This window comes from Aplidium turbinatum, chromosome 10, assembly GCF_918807975.1.
Source record: "Aplidium turbinatum chromosome 10, kaAplTurb1.1, whole genome shotgun sequence".
In the NCBI taxonomy this organism is placed as follows: Eukaryota; Metazoa; Chordata; class Ascidiacea; order Aplousobranchia; family Polyclinidae; genus Aplidium; species Aplidium turbinatum.
In genome coordinates this window covers 4,828,264-4,849,833 of record NC_137481.1, presented here as the reverse complement: position 1 = coordinate 4,849,833, position 21,570 = coordinate 4,828,264, and the positions used below count along the sequence as shown (strand labels likewise).

Below are 21,570 nucleotides of genomic sequence, written 5' to 3'. Positions count from 1 at the left end.
GTTCATCGTTGCTTCCAACCAGTTGACGCTCGCGTTGGCGTCATATGCATGACGTCATCACAAACATAAAACTTCATCTACGTTTGGTGACATCAGAGACTAGCCATAACATTATATGCATTCTCTAATTGCTAACATTATGTTTCTTGAATATAAGAGAAAATAAATTAAGCCAGAAGAAAAATAACTTTTGTCGCTTTGGGGGCTGTGACCCCCTAAAAAGAAACCACCAACTTGCCTCGCTCTTCCCAGCTTTAGAGTGGATATTGATGACGTGGTTTAACACTTTCAGTTGGTCGTTCTGCTCCAGTGCGCGCGCCAACGTTGCATCCATTGTGACGTCACTTCCGTACAAGCTCTCCAGGTTGAGGAGGGCGGCCCAGACGTTGAGCTTCTCGTTTTCCTCGCTGTTGATGAGATAGCCGAACAACCATTGTAAAATATCTCGTTGCATTTGGCCCACGTATCAAAATATTCAGACAACAAAACCTTGCAACGATTTCTATTGCAAACCATAATTACAAAACTTAGATGTAGGATCAAAATTTAATCGTCGGCTCCAGCTTGTGTCCGAGCATCGGTTTTGTCTTCGAGTAGGATTTAATCCATCACGGGTAACTAACATTGACAAATTTAAAAGAAGTTTAAAAATCGGGATCTAAACCACACAGGCGGCTTGGTTGCGTGGCACCGACTCACCGGAAGTTGATGATCTTGAGCGCTTTCTCGGCAACAGACCTCGCCTTCTCTATCTCGGTTGCGTGCAGATGGAACGCCATGTACCGGACCCAATACTGAGAAGATTGAAGATATTTTAAAACAAGGGGTCTCAAGGGAGTTGTTTATCTACCAATAGTCAGACAGCAGATCAAACGTCTGCTGACGTTGAATCAATGTAAAAATAACGGTTGGTATGCTGTCTGGGCAGAGACACTGGGTAAAGCAGGTAAGATAAACCGCACCATAACTTCCAAAGTTTTGGCTGAAAACCCTGGTGGGGGTGAGTTTAGCTTTAGAAAGCCGGCATTGGATAAACAAGAATGAAAAGGTTGAGAACCTAATTCTAACAGCCATTAACTTAAAACACCAGGTACCTAAAGCTGAAGCATAATTTTTATGTTTACGAATATAAAAAACACCGCTATGCTGTATCTTCGTAATCATGCTGTTTGATGTTTCTTTTTCACTCCCGGTAAGAATGTCGAGTAGAAGACGTCATTGCCTACGCCATCTGACGTCAGAAAAAGTATCTAGAGCCCACCAAGTCAACGAGGCAGCCTGCGATACTGCGTGGTTGGTAGTGAGGGCGTGTGGCCGACGATTGAAAGAACGCCGGTTCTATAGTCACTCAACACATGTGGCTGTGACTTTGAAAGATAAATTAACAAGCTTGCAGCAAACATGTGAGTTAAACTGAATGGTAAAACGGCGGTCGAATACCCTTGTGGCAGAATTAGTGGTGCGATACTGACGAGCCCAGCCTCATGGGCGAAACACGGTGTCTATCGCTGTCAATTCTTGCTACAAATCGGCTGCCGAGAAACATCTTGCAGCAAACATTGGCTTCTTTGCCTTCCCATCCTCTTAAATCTGAGCCTTCAACAACAACCTATGAATCGAGATATGACTGAACAATTGAACATCTCCTTATACAAGTAAATAAAAATGCAAATAAAAGATGCAAAATTCCTATTTCATAAATATCGTTAAAAGATTGTTGTGCAGATCCTCTGATTTACAATCAACAAGATAAATGCGATGCCTACCATGGAGTTATCTGGGTTTGAAGAGAGCAACCTCTCCCACTCGTCTGCGGTTGCAGGATTCCGCGTCTCATCCAGAAGCTCCAGCTCCCTCTTCCTCAGATCATCTTCCTCCTTGTCCAGCAACTTCGCTCTTTCCCGCTTAGTCAACTTGAGTTTTGGCTAAACGCAATGCACAACAAACGATTGCTTTTCCAGTGTAAATAAAATTCATTTATAAAGATTGAAAAACACTTATTGGAATGACGCGTTTGACAAAACTCGCAAACGATTAGATAAGTTGTCATCTTTACATTTCTTGATGTAAAATAGCATCTTTTGTTAACTAAGCCTGCGAAGTCCCAACAATACACAGAAGACTAGTTCGATGGTTCGCGAGGGCATGGAACGGACGCTAGGTGCAGCATCCGCTCTGGCAACGTCTTGTCTTGTCAAGTATGGCACACACAACCAAGAACAAGGTGAAAAAACGATTACCAACGTCCCACAGTAAAACTGCACAGTGCACATTTCAGTTGTGAACATAATTGCACAGCAGCAGATAGGAAGCAGTGAAAGACCACGCAGCAATCGCCTCGACCGCTCCCACTCTGTAGCGCGGATGTATACTGTTTCATCCAAGCGCACTTTTAGAAAGTGAAAGCAATGTTGGTTCGCAAGATCTCAGTGGCAACAAAGCCCTGGTGGCATTGTGGATGGTTATGACGTCACAAACCTGATTCTCTTCAATGCCGCTATCTTCGGCGCTTTCGTCATCACTCGCTTTCACGTCATCATTGTCATCCCAGACGAATCCTGGCTCTTCGCGCGCATCATCTCCGTCGCTGGCTTGCTCGACCTGAGGATTTAATAAAAAATTGAAAAGTTGGTCGCATTCCGAGTCATCCGAGCTGGGCGATAGCGGGCAGGAAATTAAGGCAATTAATGAACAAAACCGGGATTGACAAGCTGCCAGATGATGACAAATATAACGCGAAACAAAGCATTGCGAAGAGTTCAAACTGTCTTCGCGTTTCCTGTCGCATTGCGTCGTTCAAATTCCTCAACAATGGAAGAAGCCTTAGAAGCATCAGAAGTGAAATAAAAGCCTTTCAATTGAATGCAATTATTTTTAGATTTGTATTTTAATTTGCGACCTATTTATTTTCTCAGTTTGCAGTTTCAAGTTGCTCGGTGAGTCGCGATGAGCCAAAACGTAACAAAAGCAAACGATAATCACAAAAGTACATGTTTTCACTGGAATCGATAAAGAATGAAATAGTTTAACAAAAAAAAACATGTTTTGAGGTTAATGTTTAGTCTTTTAATTAATATGAAGCAATTTTCCAAACAAATAGCAACGCAGTTTGTAGATTGTGCAGAATGCAAAGGTTAACAGTTCAATGGTTGGTGGCGTCTTCTTACCACATGATCATAGAAGCTATGACATCACATAACCTGAGCCGTTGCATCAGCACAGTGACTGGAAGGCGACATTATTGTACGTTGAATAGATAAGAGCAGAATGACTTGCAAAACCAACTTATCTACCTATGACTCCGGATGCGAGCAAAGGATTTTGTTTTGATTACCGTGGGCAAGCAGAGATTATGTGGGGGGAATCCGGTTAGTAATTCGATATCCATTGAATCTAAATTTTTCTATTCTTAATCACCAATAAAAATAACAAGCGATATATTTAGTAACTCCATAATAATCGACACTCAAAATACATCACCAACTAGATTCTACTGTTTCAAATGCAACAACCGTTAAATTTTTGTCACTGTAGCAGATCATAATAGTTATTACGCAAAAACAATAACGTGTGACGTAAAAAAGCGCTTAGTGTTCCAATTAAAAAATGACGCAACGTAAATATAGCGTAAAAGCGTAGTTTTTGTCGTTCGACGCAGAAGTTTATGTTTCAAACAAAGAGCCTTCCTATGAAAGATTGATGAGGACATACCTTGATATTGTCGCCTTCTGTCGTAACTTGGCTGATCATCTCTGCAAGAGTTTCCTTGCTCGACTTCTGTACCTTCATTTTCCTGCAACGTAGATATAACGTTGTTGATCACAATAAATCGGTTTACAAATGCTTTTTACACTTAACGAAAGTGACAAACTGCAGCTGTCTCTTTAAGCGGTCGATATTATCAACTGGTCACAATCACCGAGTTTGTCTGTTTGGCTGGCAAGCGAAATCATTGACGTTAAGTGTAACGCCACAGCAAAAGGCTATATCGGAAACGCAAAGTAGCCACACAACCGGACTGTTTATAAGCGACGCATACACCACACGACGTGGAATGCTTTCTAACTGTACGCTCAACAGTGAAATTTGCGTGAAAGCAATGGGTGAGGGAAGTGAACATTAAAGATTAGAGGATGTGCAACACTCCCCATTAAGACTACGGGGTACGTGAGACACCCAAAGCTGCCACCCCTTAAACAGTGTGGTTGAGTTCTAAAGATATGTTAGTTCAGGTATTTTTGTTTGTCGTATCCAGGCTTACGCCCGGTGGTTGAAGATTTACATTACGGTAAGTGGACGGAAAAACAAGAAAGCCAATCTTCGTTGCTAGAGACACAGCTACATGCTCTTGAGCGGAGTCGAACCAGCGCCCTTTTGAGTGCCGTTCCAATGCTCTCACCATTCGGATGAGTAGTTCAAGTATAAAAATACAGAAAAAACTACAAACTGGTCAACTACAACATAACTTATACATGTAAGTTCAATCAAGTCATTCAGTTAGTACACCAACTAAACTGACACATATTACATCCTTAAAAATTCTTCAGCGATGGCTTGTGATTTACAAACTTCATGGGTCTGTAAACTAACGTACCCCTCATCTCAGACAGCAAATCAGTCGGTTTTCGCAAAGTGACTGATTCCCTGTGTGGAATGTTCTACTGTACACACTACACAGCGTGTAAACAAGCCATAAATGAACGGTTCAACTCCTGTCAGAGGTATCTTATTCACAAGTGTAACTTCACTGACTTCTTTGGAGACCGTTCGGCGTCCTCGTTCAAACTCCGTTTCCTGACCACCGCCGCCAGATCAGCACCGACATGCTCCTCCAACATTGACAGCTCCACTTTGCCACCTTGCGGATCCGCACTGCAACATAATATCAACTTGTCATGTTATCCGTGACCTCGTCGTGCTAAGGGAATTCCTAGCTCACATTGTAGCATATGATTGTGGATTCACTCACAGTAACACAACAATTTATTAGACTAAGATCAGAAATGTAGGTGTGCTTGACCACAGGCGCACAGGCAATGACCTGGTGAGACAAGGTGGGCACTCTCCTAGAAAATTCAGTCTCCTTTACATTGATTTAACGTCTTCAGAAAAAGAACTGATCTAGGAGCATGCCCTATTCGAAGAAACAAAAGAAACATCTAAAAACCTTTAATGTTTTCATTTATCAGTATTTCATTTATTTTCCATGTCCTCATGAACAAAGTGGTGAGTTTATCACCCGTTTCAAGACAAAATTTTAAACAGTATCAAGTAATTAGCGTCGCTGCTTAATTAACAAACGTAAACATAACAAATCTGGTCCACCCACTTGAGAACGCAGCAAGTGACAGCTTTGCCAGGGAAAAATACGTCACAGGCGCTCTTTATCGAGAAAACAATCTTGGAGACGTTTCTGAGAACCACTCGGCCGGTCACTTGCCGTGATAACCAAATCCAAATCCCTTTCTGGAGAGAAGATAGAAGTTTTTATGCCATAGCCATCACAAAGTGGCTTGTGTATAATGCCAATTCAAAACATAAAGATTTATAATTTCCATGTTTGATTTATAACATATGTTTGTGGGTAGAAATACAGAAATTACTCAATCGTGTAGTAGCTGATAGCGTAAAAATCCTTCAACAGCATAAGCCTCGTTTTATAATGGCTGCTTGTAGTGACAAGACACTGAAATGAGAAAGCAATGTATCTCACACAACCGACTCTTGTGCAACTGTTCAGAGAAGGATGAAGTAGCAGACTTGTAACTTTCGTCCTGTCAACGAAAAAACATAGTAACTTTAGCGGGTTTAACATACTTTATTTCACACAAAATGTAACATAATTAAAATAAAATAAACTCAAACGTTTTCGACACGTACGTGTGTCCTCATCAGGAATTAAATCTGCAATACACAAAATGAAAAATCGTAAGATAACTTTGACTATGCACTGTAACTGTAACGATACTCTGGACTGAAAGCACAAACTGAACAAATAATACGAGAATAATTGCGAGTAAATTATGCGGTGGGAAACAGATCACGTGAGGTGTAGACTACAGGCATTGGACAAAACAATTAGAACACACACAAAAGGAACGATGAGCCACAGGCGAATAACTGCCGGTTGAGAGATGGATTGTTACGTTTAATTCTTAAGGCTTCCATGATCTTAGTTCAATTTCTTCTTTTTTTTTCATTTTCTCTCGAGGCAGATCTGATTTTCAGACTAAGATCATGGAAGCCTTAAGAATTAAACGTAACAATCCATCTCTCAACCGGCAGTTATTCGCCTGTGGCTCATCGTTCCTTTTGTGTGTGTTCTAATTGTTTTGTCCAATGCCTGTAGTCTACACCTCATGTGATCTGTTTCCCACCGCATAATTTACTCGCAATCATTCTCGTATCATTTGTTCAGTTTGTGCTTTCAGTCCAGAGTGTCGTTACAGTTACAGTGCATACTGCATAGTCAAATTTATCTTACGATTTTTCATTTTATGTATTGCAGATTTAATTCCTGATGAGGACACACGTACGTGTCGAAAACGTTTGAGTTTATTTTATTTTAATTATGTTATATTTTGTGTGAAATAAAGTATGTTAAACCCGCTAAAGTTACTATGTTTTATTTCTCTATGGTTCAACAAAGCAAACTTTCTACCAAAGCTTTATCAACGAAAAAAATGCGACAAGCCACAGAAATTCTAAGATATCACAGCAACATGAAGATATCGGTTACGTCAAAGCACCTACCTTCCCACACAGCTTGACGTAGCCTTGTACGAGCTGCTTCTCCTTCAAGTCAGCTGTCGTAAGTACGTCAGCGTCACGTGACTTCACGCCACCGACACGCACGAGAGATTCCTTGAGTGACAGGATCATCCGATGAGCATTATCGCAATTGAGTACCCGACATCTAACAAAAGTAACAAACTTCAAAAAAATCAGAGGTTATGATCCGCAAGAAGTCAGCACAGAGCAACAGAAAAAAACTTTAAATTGAATTTGAAAGTATTGTATAGAGATGTGCATTGTAAAAGCTGCGACGAAGATAACTGCAATAACCCATTGACCTTTGATGTTCCTACCTTACAGCCTGGCCCACTTTGAAGTAGTTCAAAGGGTCATCCACAAATTTATCAAACAAATCAGTGAGATGGACTTTTCCTTGGCCCAGCGTGGTCGTGACGACAATCCCATCCTTCAACACGCTCTGTACCTCACCGTTCATAACACAACCTGGCCTCAATTCGACCAAGTCGTCACCGGTTTCCCCATCAATAATTGCCCCTGTAGAAATGTCGCCTTTAGTAACGTGCAGGCTCGCAAAATCATGAACACTGACATATCAGATCAGGCACATAATCATCATGTGCTCGGTACCCGGACATTTTGCCGAAAGACATTTTGCCGAAAGGACATTTTGCCGAAAGACATTTTGCTGAATGGACATTTTGCCGAAACTCCTTTTTGTGTTATATGTATCGATATTCTCCACAGTGTGTTTTAGTCTATCGTTCACAACCTTAGTCCTTTCGGCAATTTGTCCATCGGCAAAATGCCTTTCGGCAAAATGTCCTTTCGGCAAAATGTCTGTGCACGCATGTGCTCATAGTGAAATAATACCAAATCATAACCGTTCCTACTGCACGGTGACGAGGAGATAACATTGAAATTGAGAACTTCGGTTGAATAACTGATAATCTTTTTCAGGCGGAAAAAAATTTCTCTTAAAACCCAGGGAGATGGAGGCTGGGGATAAGGTGGATGCTGATCCAGGAACAGAAACATGAGGCGAAAAAGGGAACACCAATAATAACATGCAATGTTTTCAAGCAAGTTTTAAATTCGTTGAAATCTTTCTTTACAGAAATAAACAAACAATTCTTGTAGCTTGCAAAAATAACTGGGAAGGTGCGACTTTCATATTGCGTCTTGTGTGGACGGTTATATTGAAAGCAATTGATGTTGAGATCGCCAAGTTCTGCTAAGTTTATAATATGCAAGAAAGGGGTCAAGATAACTAGGCGCCAGACCATGCAAATACAAATCGATTGAAATAACCTATGACACCTTACCTTTGACAGCCAAGACAAGCTCCCAGTCCTGGTGACAATGAACCACACAATGGAGAGCCTTGCCAACGAACTTGGTGGGACGGATCTTGTACTGCGGTTCCGGCGATATCAACAACTCGTTGATGTGGGCTTTCAAACCGGGCGAGATCTCAACAAAGAACTTTCTTTGTGCTTTGTCATACTGAGAATAAAACAAAGAAATTATGAATCACAATTATGCCGGAAGTGAAGGTTAATGGTTGGTTGGTTTTGACTCTTTATCCTCGGACTGACAAAGCCTTGATTGGTCATTCCTGATAGTTTCGCGTACTTGTAGAGGATCTTGACGCAAAGTCGGTTACCAAGATTGGCAGAATGAAGTTTCCGATCGTCGAAGTGTTGCCGGAAAATTATTCTATTCACTAGGTGCCGCTGAATGGAGAGCAGTCCTGAAATGCGCTGCTCAAGCGCACACCTCGAAAGTCGAACCTGCGCCGCGTGATCTTGAGCCGGGCGCGTAACCAACAAGCTAACGGGGCTAATCAAGACCAAGGTATTAGATGCAGGTTAACTTGCAATCTATCTCGATACCATTTCAACTATGGCTCAACTAATTCAACTGCGTGACCGTGGAATTAGTTGTAAAGGATTATTGAAACGTAACTCAAAGTTAAAATATTGTATAATTAACATAGAAAGTGATAAAATACAGGAAAAACTGGCCCCAAATTACATTTATGTTTACAGCTAAATATCACCATCTATATCTCTTATCCATTATTGTTGATGTTCTGTAGCGATTAGCTGCAAGTCAATGCATAGTGATAATCACAGCAATAATAATATCTCTTGTCGCAGATATAGTCCGTATACAATAACGTGTTACATGCACAGTACACAACTACACACTGGCAATTTTAGAACACAATTTTCATTCAAGAACAAATAGCCATATTATTATCATTAACTCACAGATCGAACATAGGCAATAATTTCTTTTCCAACAGGGTATGTATCACGTGATAAATCTCCATCATCTGATTGGTCAGGGGCAGTTCGGCGAATGCTAAGCTCCACCACGCCACGTAGTGCCCTCCTATTGGTAATCTCAAGGAATTTGTGCGTTCTGACGTCACGGCATCCAATGACGTGACAGAAAAGTGTTTGACCGATCTTAAAACTGAAAAAGAAAAACGATGAAAAGTTGGTTGGAAGCCTTTGGATGGGAAAGTGTTTTGTATGTCGAATTGTTACTGAAATCTAACATTGCATCTGGGATCACACTCACAGCTTAAGGTGTGCACCAAAGCTCCGAGTCAAACAATCATCGAGGATTTGCAGTCGCTAGCAAATAGAAAGCAAGTCTTTAACGCAATCCCAGAAATATTATAATCAGATTTTTTTTTACATCGAAAGTTTTCGACATTTTTAGTTGCAATTGCTTCTTGATCGACTATGAAGATGAATCTGTAAGTTACCAAAAAGAAAAAAAAAATTGTGAGCAAATCGACAGTTTTATATATTCGGCTTCAAATGATTAATCTCCTTGATGACGTAATTAACCTAAGTTGACTTGATGATTTAGATCGCAGAGCTGATGAAGGGATTTCGGTTGCAACAGGAGTTATACAACGTCATGTGAAAAAAACGCTTCGGACACAAAAGCCCGAGTAACTTGCAGGGGAGTCCAACATAAAAACACCGTTCGGTTGCACACAAGTATGTCTGGTGGTTGCGACCAACAAACCTTCGTAAGGGGTGGGTGTCATGCTCTGGGCTGTCCACCGCCTCCGAGATGTGTACCCTCCCGGTGAGAGGATGTCCGTCCGTGCCTGTGCGGGATGGGATCCCAACGATCAGGGATGTTGGTTTGATGGAGCGGATGACAACTTCCACCTGGACATAGTGGGATCAGAAAAGTAAGGAAGTGGATGGCAACATAACGATGCTACAACGCCATCACTTCTCAGACATAATGAATAATACAACTTGGGTAGAGACAAGAGAAGGTATTTTTTTAACCATAAACAGACATAATTGAGCAACAAAACAACATTAAACATTACATAGATAAAAAGCGAACGTTTTCGGCTATGCATATAGCCATTATAAAGATTGAGATCTTCAAGATATCCGCTATTCGTCCGTTGCCCGATTTAGTTACGTACAATTTACTGTGGTATGCAATTCAGGATGAAAACATTAGATTTGCAGATAAAACTGCTGAATTTACATGAAAAAAATCGGTTTCGGATAATAGAGCATCTGTTTAAAAAGTCTTCAATGTCTTGACATTGATACGTTATAGAAATTACAATTTTTCTAAATGAAGTTGTACGTTATGCAACGTGCATTTAGCTGCAGCGTTTGAAACAAGGCACATTTAACCAATGTACAAAGATATTAGATCGAACATTGCACTGACCTGTTCCCCAATCTGCAAGTCACCGAACTCGTGAGCCATTTCACTCATGACGGAAGAGGTTGATCTTTCCGAATCTTGCCGGATCCGCTTCCGGCGGAGAACGGTATCCTTTTGTCCGCCAAGCAAAAGCCCACTTGAAGTTCTAACACAGCCAAAGAAGCAACGTTTGAATCAAACAAAAGTACCACCGACTTAGAGAATCAGACGATTATCAAAGCTTTTACCACGCACTTGCGGCTTATAAAATCTCCAGACTTCACGCTACACTTTTTAATAAGACGCGTAATGTTACGCGTTAAGGTGCGTCTACACGACGACTGTTTTCTTGCTTAAGCTAGCCAAACTTCTTGTTTCTTTAAGTTAATCGCAGTTTGTGCCGCTTACTTTTAAGAAAACGGGCGAGTAAGCGAGCCGTCGAGAAAAAATACGCTCCAGAGCAAAAAACTGGGCGCTTAAGTGAGTTCTCTTGCTTAGAAATGTTTTTCCCGCCAAAATCTCAGGTCTCCTCTCAGCTCAGTATCCAGACAGGGCAGGGCGGTATCGTTAAAGGATTTCGTTAAGTTTTGATCCCAAGGCGTTCTTATTAATGTTGCGGGCTGAACTGGCGGTGACCGTACTCGAAATAGCCCATAGAAAGCACAATATTTTCCAATTTCAAATCCAAAACAGGATCTCAGCAGAAAACCATTGCCATTGTACACTGGGTAATAAAAATAGCGGAGGAATGATCTTGCTGGTTGTTACCAGTCACCCACACTGACACGAAATTCTGTTTCCAACATTTCAACCTCACTGAGGTGTCTGAATGCTTCAATAAGCAGTACATTGCGGGTTTGCATCCTTCGCTTTTTGCAGCATTTTTTACACAACTTCTAGGAAGCCATGACTGAAAGACTGCAACAACTTCAAATGGTTAAAGAACAGTCAGTTGCTTGGTCTACTCTGCTGCGCGAACTGCTATGCTTTGGCGCGAACTTTTTAAAACGTGACGTCATTGGAGATTAGATACTCACGTGACCGCGATTCAAGCGAGCAAAATCTTCGTCGAGGTTGCCAGTGTAGACGAAACGAGCTTAATCACTAGCTTAAGCAAGAATTTCTAAGCAAGAACACTTTCTCGTGTAGACGCACCTTTAAAGCTGACACAAGATTGGCTTCCTTACTTACTTCCCGTTCACTAAATCTAAATTGCTTACATTGGATATTTGCTTGAATTATTGGATGGTTTATTTAATATTAACAAATCAAGAAAAAGGAAAGCTCACATGTGGCAAACTTTCACTTCAACATTTTGCCCGACGCAGTAGAATCGCAAGCTGGGATCGGTTGAATGGTTCCAATGGGGCAGGGTTGCCAGATATATCAATCGGCCGTTCTGCCCACGGCCGCTGGTGACGTGGCCGATCGTGACGTCATCGTTCACGTAGAGCACGGTACAGTGAATGGAGGAATTCAAAGAAATCTGGAAGTTAAAAGAAAGGATGGTGATGCAATCAATATGCAGGCAACATTGATATAAAAAATTAGTACGCAATGGTGAAAAACAAAAAAGGCGATTAAATCAGCATGAGTAATATAAATCAACGTGGGCTCGTATCATCAACATCATTAGAAAGCGCGTAAGTATCATACCAGCATGTTCTTATTGGCCTGTGCATAGGACAATATGGCTTCCTGGTTGGTTAAAATGATCTTTCGCGAAGATAGATCGACAAAAAGTACAACCGCAAGTCCCTTTGTCGGTTCTGAAAAAAAAAAAAAAAAAAACTTAAATAACCCCTTTAATTTTTGTAAATTCAACGACCAAAACAAAACTAGTTGAACAGATGCTGACGTCATGAGTTAAAAGGTTAGACGAACAGGCCAGACGTTTGATGGGATGACACGTTTTATGACAGCAAATTAAAAATAACGTAACAATAACCATCGAACCAAGATATGATAAAAATAAAAAGTAAAACCAAATATGAAGCGCTGGTTGGCTGCAAGAGCTTTCACCGCGCAAAACGTTAGAGACGACCTTAGTACAAATCATAAGAATTAGGTTCACAAAGTCACAACAACGTGAGCAAAAACTGCATACTGCTAACCTTTCCGCTAATGCTTGTTGCAGAGCCACTTTTTACTTAGGAAACTTAAAAAATTCAGGGAATCTTATTTGCATCGGTCACTCCCCAGGCAACAAAACCGTCATTTTTACATTGATTCAACGTCTGTAGACGTGTGAGAGTTGAAGAGAATGTAAAATGAGAATTTTTCTGACCGAGTCAAAGCTTTTGCAAATAACATACAGTCACCAGAAATCGCTGCGACATCAACCATTTTATCGGGTGAAGTAGAAATTGGCTGTTAGTGGGAAAAAATAAAACAAAATTTACAGAATATTGTAAAGCGTGATTGAAAACAAAAGAATAACGTCAACTGATGGAAAACGAACATCTGCGGAAGATTAATTTTAATTTAAAACGCATGTACACAACAGGATGAATGTGCGGGATTGACGACCAAGATGAACATCGAACATTCATACTGACCATCATCATCAACGAATGCTCCAGTAAACTTTCTCGCATCTACCCCTTCGATGACGCACTTTTCATGCTTGTCGTCATTCACTGACGTCACTGTTACGACATCACCAGCTCTCAAACTGATTTCTAAAAAAATTGAAAAAACGTTAAAATGACAGAAAAAGAGAGAACTGAGACAATCTCAGACAGTAAAGTCCATCATTATTGCATTGATTCAACGTCTGCAGATTTTGCTGCCTAAGATAAAAGTGAAAAGTGCCTTTCATACTCACCTTTAGACAATCCCTCGCGAAGCTTGTTAGCCTCCTGGCAGTACGTCAGGATCCTGTCATCTGGTAGGCTGTTCAACTCAGAAGGCTTCATCAAGACGTTTACTCTATAAAAGTTAAAATATGCAACATTTTGCATCAACAGATTTTAAAAATCAAACCAAGGCACAAACTGACATTTGCAGCTTCGTATGGTAAAAGTTGCGAAATGTTAGAAAAGCAAGAAAATGTCGCTACATGATATTTGAACACCTTCTGTCGCACGTAACAATGAAAGCAAAACAAATGAATGAAAAATAACCTTTTCTTTTCCTCATCATAGTCGGTAACCATGGCAACCACCGACTGACCAATCGTGTAGTAGTTTTCAACGGACTCGATGAACCTCTCCGTCATGAACTGTAATCACAAAGCAAGGTGTGTGGACACAAGGTTTATACAGCTCAATAGGTGGAAAATCAGCCACACTCAAAATCATATCCCCAATCATGCGGTCGGCTTGATTTGACATCATATTCTAAAGACTTTTTCCAACTTTTGCAAACTGCTAAACAAAGATTTCTCAAAGTTATATTTTCACGCCTCTTTAATGGCTTCCCCAGATGAGACAACGGATTTTTAATTTTAACAGACAACCGCAATTTAATTTAAAAAAAATTCGGTCAGACCGTTGGCCATTTGCTAACAATCTGATTCACATTCATACGCGCCGACTTCCGGGGGGGGCGGCGCCCCCCATAAATTTATGGTTGAGGGGCAACAAAATGGCTTTACAAAGTGGTGTTTCAAAGATAAAATACTTCGGAAAGAGATTTAGATCATTTAAACGGACAGAATGCCGAAAGCGAAAAGCAGCTTACGTTGCTTTTGCTCGCGAAACAGCATCTGATCGCATGGCTTTCTCTGGAACGTGAATTACTACTGCGATGCGCACGGCACGCATGCTCACAGTCACACACTGCTCATCTTCCGCGCGTGAGGAGCAACTTCAACATCAAAACGCGCGGTAGCGAAAAAGCGAATGCGAGGTTGAATATTTATTCTCATTTCACGAGTTATCCAAACGTCCGTTAGATTTTTTGTGACTTCAAACATGAAATCGATTTTAGCAAATTTTCTCGAGTTGAAACTACGACACAACGAACAATTAAGTGAATACAGCTTAAAGAAAAAATACATTTTTTAAAACTGTCATCCGTGTTTTGCTTCAATAAGCACTGTATTGATGCATATATTGTGAAAATATATACATTTCATACACTCATCAATATACACTTCTGCACTACCGTATATACTCGAGTTAAGGTCGATCTCGTGTATAAGTCGAACTCCTACTTTTGAGCTGAAAATCGGTGATATTTCCTTCTCCCGTGTATAAGTCGGATAGCGTATCCCGACACTACCATTCGATGGTTCATCTAAGTATTGGCATTGACGTACGGTGAGGAAATTTCAAAGTAGATCGTAGAGTAACTTACGCTGTTGGAATAGTCACGTAACTATTCACGGCAATATTAATTAAACCAGCTAAATTAGACGAGCTATTTTCAACGAGGTCTTCCCGCTGTGAGATCAATTATGATTCAACAGAACGCATTGTTTTGTTCGCAATGTGTGAGAATTAAATTGAAAACCGATAAAAGAAAAGGTGTTTAATGGTCTTGGTCGCAGATATTGCCTGCATTAACGACGTCTTCTACCGCTATAATCACCTAGCCAACCTGACATCATTGTTTTATGCGGCCGCTAAGGTTTGACATCGACTTCAACAATCATGGAATGTTACGTAATAACAACGATTATATCGTACAAGCAAAAATAAAAAAATTGATCTCTTAAAACAGCTCTTTCTGCTGTTTTTTTCTCGTGAGCTTTACATATTGCTCAACAAGTGCATAAAGTTTAGAATTGACAAGAAATCATTAAATTTGAAAATTAAGTTTGCATCACTGCAAACACAGACTGCAAATAATCGTATTCAAAACTTCAAAACTTCAAAACTATTGGCATTGATTTTGCTGCAGCAAAAATGCGTTCATTTTGAAAATTGCCCAGCTGGAGACAACAGCTTGTCCCGTGTACAAGTTGAACCTGTCTTTTTGAGGTGAAAACTACTTGCGAACATCTCGACCTATGCTCGAGTATAACGGTATTCGATAACAGACTATAAAGACTTTCGATGAAAAACAGTTGTTAACGCTTTGAAGGTAAATAATTAGAACAACGAGCGAAACGAGGTTAATAAAACTGATAGCGGGTTTCCACTCTGCTGGAGATCATGATTTTTTTGCGTTTTATTTCGATAACTTCACTGTCTTGATCGTTGTTATTCACTTGCACAAAAAGGAAATGAATCTGCTTGTTTTCCAACTGTTCCAATTATGAGCTAACAATATCAAAATTTTTACGACTAGGCGTACTGCATGCGTAAAACTAATCGTTTCAAGCAGCGGTTCTAAAAAATTCGGTTTGCGACCTAGGTGTCAATATAAAAAAGACAGTAAGCTTAATTAAAGACTATTTCGAGTAAAATAGCGTTATGGTTATGACGTCATCACCTTTCTCGCCCCCAAGGTTTTTTGAAAAGTTGGCGCCTATGTTCTCATTCCCTCATTTTTGTTTGCCTCCCCAAGACAACAGAAGCTGTCGATGTCCTTACGAGTCGATAAAAATTGAAAAAAATCAGATTTTCGGAAAACTTTTAGCCAAGACAGAAACAAGGAAATAAAGCAAAGCAACAACAAAAAACATGTCAACCAGGAAGCAGTGTTTTTAAAGGAAATGCTAGATGTTTTAACTACCAAGTTGAAAATTGTATAAAATTAACCCAACATGTCGTGGAAAATTGGTCCTCTACATTGGTTCAACGTATGCAGACGCGAAATCAATGCAAAAAGTACAAATTTTGCTATTAAGGTGATCCGATGCATGAGTTATAGTCAATGTACGTACATCAGATCAAACACCAACATCAATTAATCGTGACTTTAGTAATAATAATGGTATGGTTTATTTCTTGTAGAGTTAATTGGTGGTACAAAACTTGTAACTAGAAAAAAAGCACTCGGAATTTATTTCTTGTCGCTCTAGAAGAGCTAAAATCTTTAAGAAGGAAGACTCTTTTATAATTTTGTATCAAGTTTTCAATGTCATCACATCATTACCGACTTATTCTCACTGTGTTATGCAAGAAAGAACACAATCAGACCCGTGTTTAAAGTCTTTGGTATAACCTGACACGAAATCGAACCTGACCTACCAGCGCTAGAGCCGAAGCCATAACCATTCGGCCACTGAGCTGGTTTCACAACTTCAATGATCGAGCAAGCGATAGATCTGCTAATTCCTTGCTTTCAAATACCTCATGACGGAAATCTTAATTGCTGTATTTAATTTCGTTTCAGCTGGTACTTTATAATAAAATTAGTTTTCCAACATACAAGAATCCTATCAGTTCCCCGTACCAAGCAGTCAACGGAGGGCAAACCTCCATCCCTACGATGATGGTGAATCACGGCGTTTCATGAAAAAATCTACAAAACTGATGAAGTTTTGCCTAAAATAGACATGCTTCTGCACCGTATACCAGTTTAGATGCTAATGCTATATCTAAGCAAAGCCGTGACGTTACCTCACAATGACGTAAATGCGTGCGTGCCTGTTCAACAATAGAAGTAACGTTTGAAGTCATGGTGTGAGCCTTTGGTGGAATAGACTGCAACGCCCAATACGTAAGTGGCAAGTACCCAGACAGCAAATCTGCAGATGTTGAATAAATGTAAAAAAAAACAGTTCATTTACTGTCTGGGTAAAAAATCTAAAAAAAGGACTTGACACGTCACGATAGTGAAGGTAAAACCAGGAATGAATAAAATACAGATGGTGGCGCTGCCAGTACAAACTTTATGACAAATCAACGACATAATCCATTTCACCCTGTCTTTTTGGATAGTCTATCCGGTGCATTGAAAAATCGGAATGGCCCGTTTCGGTGAGTCCGATCCCTATTCGGTAATTTTTTCAATTTTTTTTTTAAATTATCGGGTACCGTAGCCTAATTATCATTGCCGTTTTAGGTTAGGGGTTAGGAGTTAGGGTTAGGGGTTAGAGGTTAGGAACTCACCGAATCAGACTCATCGAATCGGACTCACCGAATAGTAGCAGACCCTAGGAAACTCATTATTCTATTAACCTTAGTTCAGTTCCGTGTGAACAAGGTAAAAACGAACACACACAAAATTTAACATGAACAAATGCTAAATCCGAAAAAGAAAGGCTTGACAGTCTCTTGAAATTTATCTTCATTTAAAGTTGGTAAACTTCCCGAAAAAACGTTTTTCGCATTACAACTGCAACGAAGGTTGCTTTTCGTTTGATAATTAAAGTCAAAGTACCCCAGCCAACGAATCGGTTGTTTTTTCACCATCTGAAGACATTAAATCAATGTAAAAAGATCTGATTTGCTGGCTGGGTTGGTGATAGTTTGAATACCAATCGATTAGCATGAAACGGTTTGTGATCACGCAAATGCAATTACGAAAATCTGCTTGAAAGAAAGGGGCAGACGTAGACAAAAATGCACAACACAGCACGGTGGCTTTTGGTTGGAGCGTTTGCAAGACAACCAACAGCGTTCAACAAGGGAAAACTAAAAAACTTCAGTTCAGTTGTTTTTATTTCTGACCATCACAGCAAAAAACAATACACGTCAACATAGCAAAGGTCGCGAAAAAGGTAGAAGCGACACAACGCGAAGGTTAAAACGTGCTTGTGACCGAAGTTAGTTATTAAGTTGAAAGAAATTTGGCACGGTACCAAAAAATGTTGACTGTATATGTATTGTATTGCTGTGATGGTCAGAAATAAAAACAACTGAACTGAAATAAAAAAACAACTGAGCTTCAACAGTATGAAAACTTTTTGAAAAGCTTTGACATATACTCTGCGAAGGCATCGTAAACCACAAGGGCAACCTTTCCCAATGAAGAACGTTTTTGTTTTCGCAGCTTCAAGCGGTAGTTGGACGAGGATCAAAATTTATCTAAATTTATAAACCAAGACTGACAATTGAGTTCACAAAGAAATAAAAGCAGCAGCCGATAAATGAGTCATTCCATTGTAGAGTAGCAGCTACAACATGAAACCCAGACGTTGTGCGTGAAAATGTCACCAACATGTGGAAAAGTAAATTTAGAACAAAAATTTTGCATAAAAGTTGGCCAGCGTGAGAGAGTGGATCATAATTATCTAATTGCTTGTGGAAGCAGTTCAGATTAAGAGAGGAAAAGTTAACATTTATATTTGATGGATAACCTTGCACTGACTGAGTTGTTCATCGTAGCATTCAAATCAACAGTTTCAACAATGCGGTAGCTTTCTTAAACAACCCAGCCAGTGCAAATCAGAGTATATTATCGAGTCTTACAAATCCAAGGGTTCACAAATTAAATACGAAATCATAAAAACTCCTAATAACGAACCACAGAGGTGATGTTTGAGACAGAGAAAACAAGGAACTGCACATTTCAACTTGTCAGGTTTTATTTGGAAATAAAGCGAAAAAAAATATACAAAAATAAGGGAAAAAATAAACTCAATATTTGAAGTGAGGTTGTTGCGAAAATAGGGATTTAATTTTAAGATTGCAAGTCCGATCTGTCCGCAATGCAACTTTGTACCCGAAAATTCAATTCAAATAAGGATCAAAAAATTCGGTTTCATGACCCGTAGAAAAGTTTCATTTTTTATTGTCATATGTTTTTATTTTTATTATTTTTATTTATATTACAGATTATTAATTGACATAAAAGCTAGCATGATCCAAGCCTCCACACCGAATCCTTCGACGGAAGACGAAGCTTCTGTTTCGCCAGTCGTCCTGATAGTCTGTGGCTTACTTGCCGGGCTATTCATCACCATTCTCCTGTTCTGCCTGATGGTCTACAAGTTAAAACTTTACAAAATCAAGCGCTGCAGAAGAAGAACAAACATCCCCGCTCACCCCAAGAAGAACGATGCCGGAATCCAGTACACAAGAAGCAACGGGTCGGACATGCATAACAACCTCGGGAGGTGGAGACACGGATACGGCAGTATAAACAACATGATTGAATGTCGTATATCGGAGAGCGAATGTGACTTGGTGACGGATGCCACTACGTCAGGTAGCAATGACGTCAGTCAATGCAGCGACGGAAGTGATACGTCACAACAACAATTAGCGATGAAGTCATCATTGAAAGATAACGCAATTGAAAAGTCTGGAAACCGTAACAAGACCATGAACGATTTCAGTGACCGACATTGTTGGGAAACCCGTGATATTGCTGTGATTGATGGAACAGCCAGCAGACAAGGAACTGGCCGCAAATGGAAAAACCTTCACGACACGATCCACTCGATAAGAAACAGTTTCAGAGGATCGAACGCTAAGAATATCGACTATGACGGAAGCTTGAAAAAATCAACAAAGAAAAAGCCCAGCTCGAACAGAAAATTCAACACGCTCCCATTAAGCTTTTACACCGAAAACGAAACAAGAAAATCTGTCACTACTTTTACACAAAACAACAAAGCAGACCAAACGTTTTTTTCAACCTGCCCTAGGCCACCCCCTCGCAGTGACAAGGACAATATTGATCAGGACATCCCGGTTCATTGAAAGAGAAGGTACTTGAACCGAGTCATCAAGCACAATTTCAAGTGTCGGTCAAGTAAAATAAAGTGCAATGGCCTCAAACTATCGTTTGTCGTAAAGTTGGCCCAATACCGTAACCCAAACCTGATCAAAACAAAGGCGGAATGCATCATTCTCCTAACAAGTTAACTTTTTCGCAACCCCAATCGAGCCAAATGACAAATGGTTGCTTCAACAAGCACAGTGAGTGCACAACTGCACTCTGCGATGGGACACACCTCAACCATCGCGACATGATCACGAAGAACAATTCAAACCGCACACCCACAGTTCCTGCCATCTACCAACCTCTGAGACATTAAAAGTCAACTACAACAAAGACAACTAAAGGCGACGAATGAAGAGATACCCAAACAATTCAATTTTAGCCCAGCCATAAATTAGTAAATTTGTGCATTCAATGTCGTCAGATGCTGAATCAAAGCCAAAACTAACATTTTCCAGCCGGAGTGGAAAGAGACAATATAAGAGCCCAATCCTAGAGACATTCCCTCATTCAACACCAGGTAGCAAATCAGTCGTTTTTTAAATCAATGTCTGGTTGTGCATCTTCTATTTATTCTATGTTGGTGACCCAAAATAAACAAATTTGTCATTTCAAGGATGATTTGTTGTCTGTAAAAAGGAGTTCTTCTTTCCAACCAGGATCTCGTGATGCAACCAGTATAATATATGGAATGAACAGACGATTGTCAACTGATAAAGTTGTATCTGTTTCATTGTGTGAACATCGCAAGTGATCGTATAGCAGAAATCTAAACAACTTGAAATGAATTCCCATCAACTGGAATGGGGTGATATGACCTCTTCATGACGTAACGATGTGTACTATGCTGTTTCTCGTATTGTGCGTCATATGTGCTGTTGCTTATTTCCCGTAGTCAAGTGTGTTTGTTTCGTAATTATTGCTTAAAAACAAGGACTGCATTTATCTATTTGTCAATACACGCAGAGCAATGCAATATTTCGTGGGATTGTGAGAGAATCAAAGATTTTGTCAGGAATAACAAAAATTTCCCGAAATAGGTCGTTTCTACTACGTGCAAGATAATTGCAAGCGTCATGATTGATCACTACTTGCTCAGTTTAACCATCAATCTTGCATTTCAACAAAGTTTTTCCAGCGAAGCATACTAGAAAGCACTCAATCAATGTTGCCCTTTCCATCGCTTGAACATCTGTAGGCGTTAATTATTATCTGAGAACTTTTGTTAACAAGAAATAACGCAGCAGCCTCACGAACAACTCGATTCCTTGAAAATCAACGTTGCCCTCTGGTAACGTTTCTGACAACAGTGAGGCAGGGTCATCATTGGTGGGCTAACTGCGCTGAAAGCAGATACTCTCTCAAATTTTTAACGAGGCGGCGATTGTACAATGATCTATTTACCGTTTTAAAACGTTTCAAATCGTACGCAGAACATTTTGATATAACTGGGGTGTAAAGAAAATATCCGCTTGCCTAAACCAAGCGTCGAGGACAACATAGCAATAATTGTAGAAATGTGAGCCATAATTTGAATAGCACAACCCAATGCTCGTACAGTATTATAAAGCCTTTCTTTATGACCCAGCCTGGAATCGAACCAGT

The 21,570-nt window shown here is 40.0% G+C and overlaps 1 protein-coding gene across 2 annotated transcripts in view; it reads right to left on the bottom strand.

The window, feature by feature from the left end:
- The window catches only part of LOC145778205 (protein RRP5 homolog), a 42,594-nt gene that overhangs the window by 2,653 nt on the left and 18,371 nt on the right, over positions 1-21,570 (bottom strand). The window contains exons 19-36 of one of the 2 annotated variants that reach the window (XM_082589658.1): positions 13,584-13,681; positions 13,286-13,389; positions 13,017-13,139; positions 12,115-12,227; positions 11,748-11,944; positions 10,483-10,624; positions 9,805-9,953; positions 9,030-9,237; positions 8,079-8,259; positions 7,089-7,290; positions 6,754-6,916; positions 5,330-5,466; positions 4,753-4,872; positions 3,712-3,793; positions 2,479-2,601; positions 1,767-1,925; positions 700-794; positions 235-407 (exon numbers count right to left, since the gene is read on the bottom strand). In XM_082589658.1, the coding sequence (XP_082445784.1) occupies positions 235-407; positions 700-794; positions 1,767-1,925; positions 2,479-2,601; positions 3,712-3,793; positions 4,753-4,872; positions 5,330-5,466; positions 6,754-6,916; positions 7,089-7,290; positions 8,079-8,259; positions 9,030-9,237; positions 9,805-9,953; positions 10,483-10,624; positions 11,748-11,944; positions 12,115-12,227; positions 13,017-13,139; positions 13,286-13,389; positions 13,584-13,681 (2,569 nt within the window). The remainder of the gene's footprint in view (positions 1-234; positions 408-699; positions 795-1,766; positions 1,926-2,478; positions 2,602-3,711; positions 3,794-4,752; positions 4,873-5,329; positions 5,467-6,753; positions 6,917-7,088; positions 7,291-8,078; positions 8,260-9,029; positions 9,238-9,804; positions 9,954-10,482; positions 10,625-11,747; positions 11,945-12,114; positions 12,228-13,016; positions 13,140-13,285; positions 13,390-13,583; positions 13,682-21,570) is intronic. The other variant, XM_082589659.1, reaches the window with a different exon arrangement.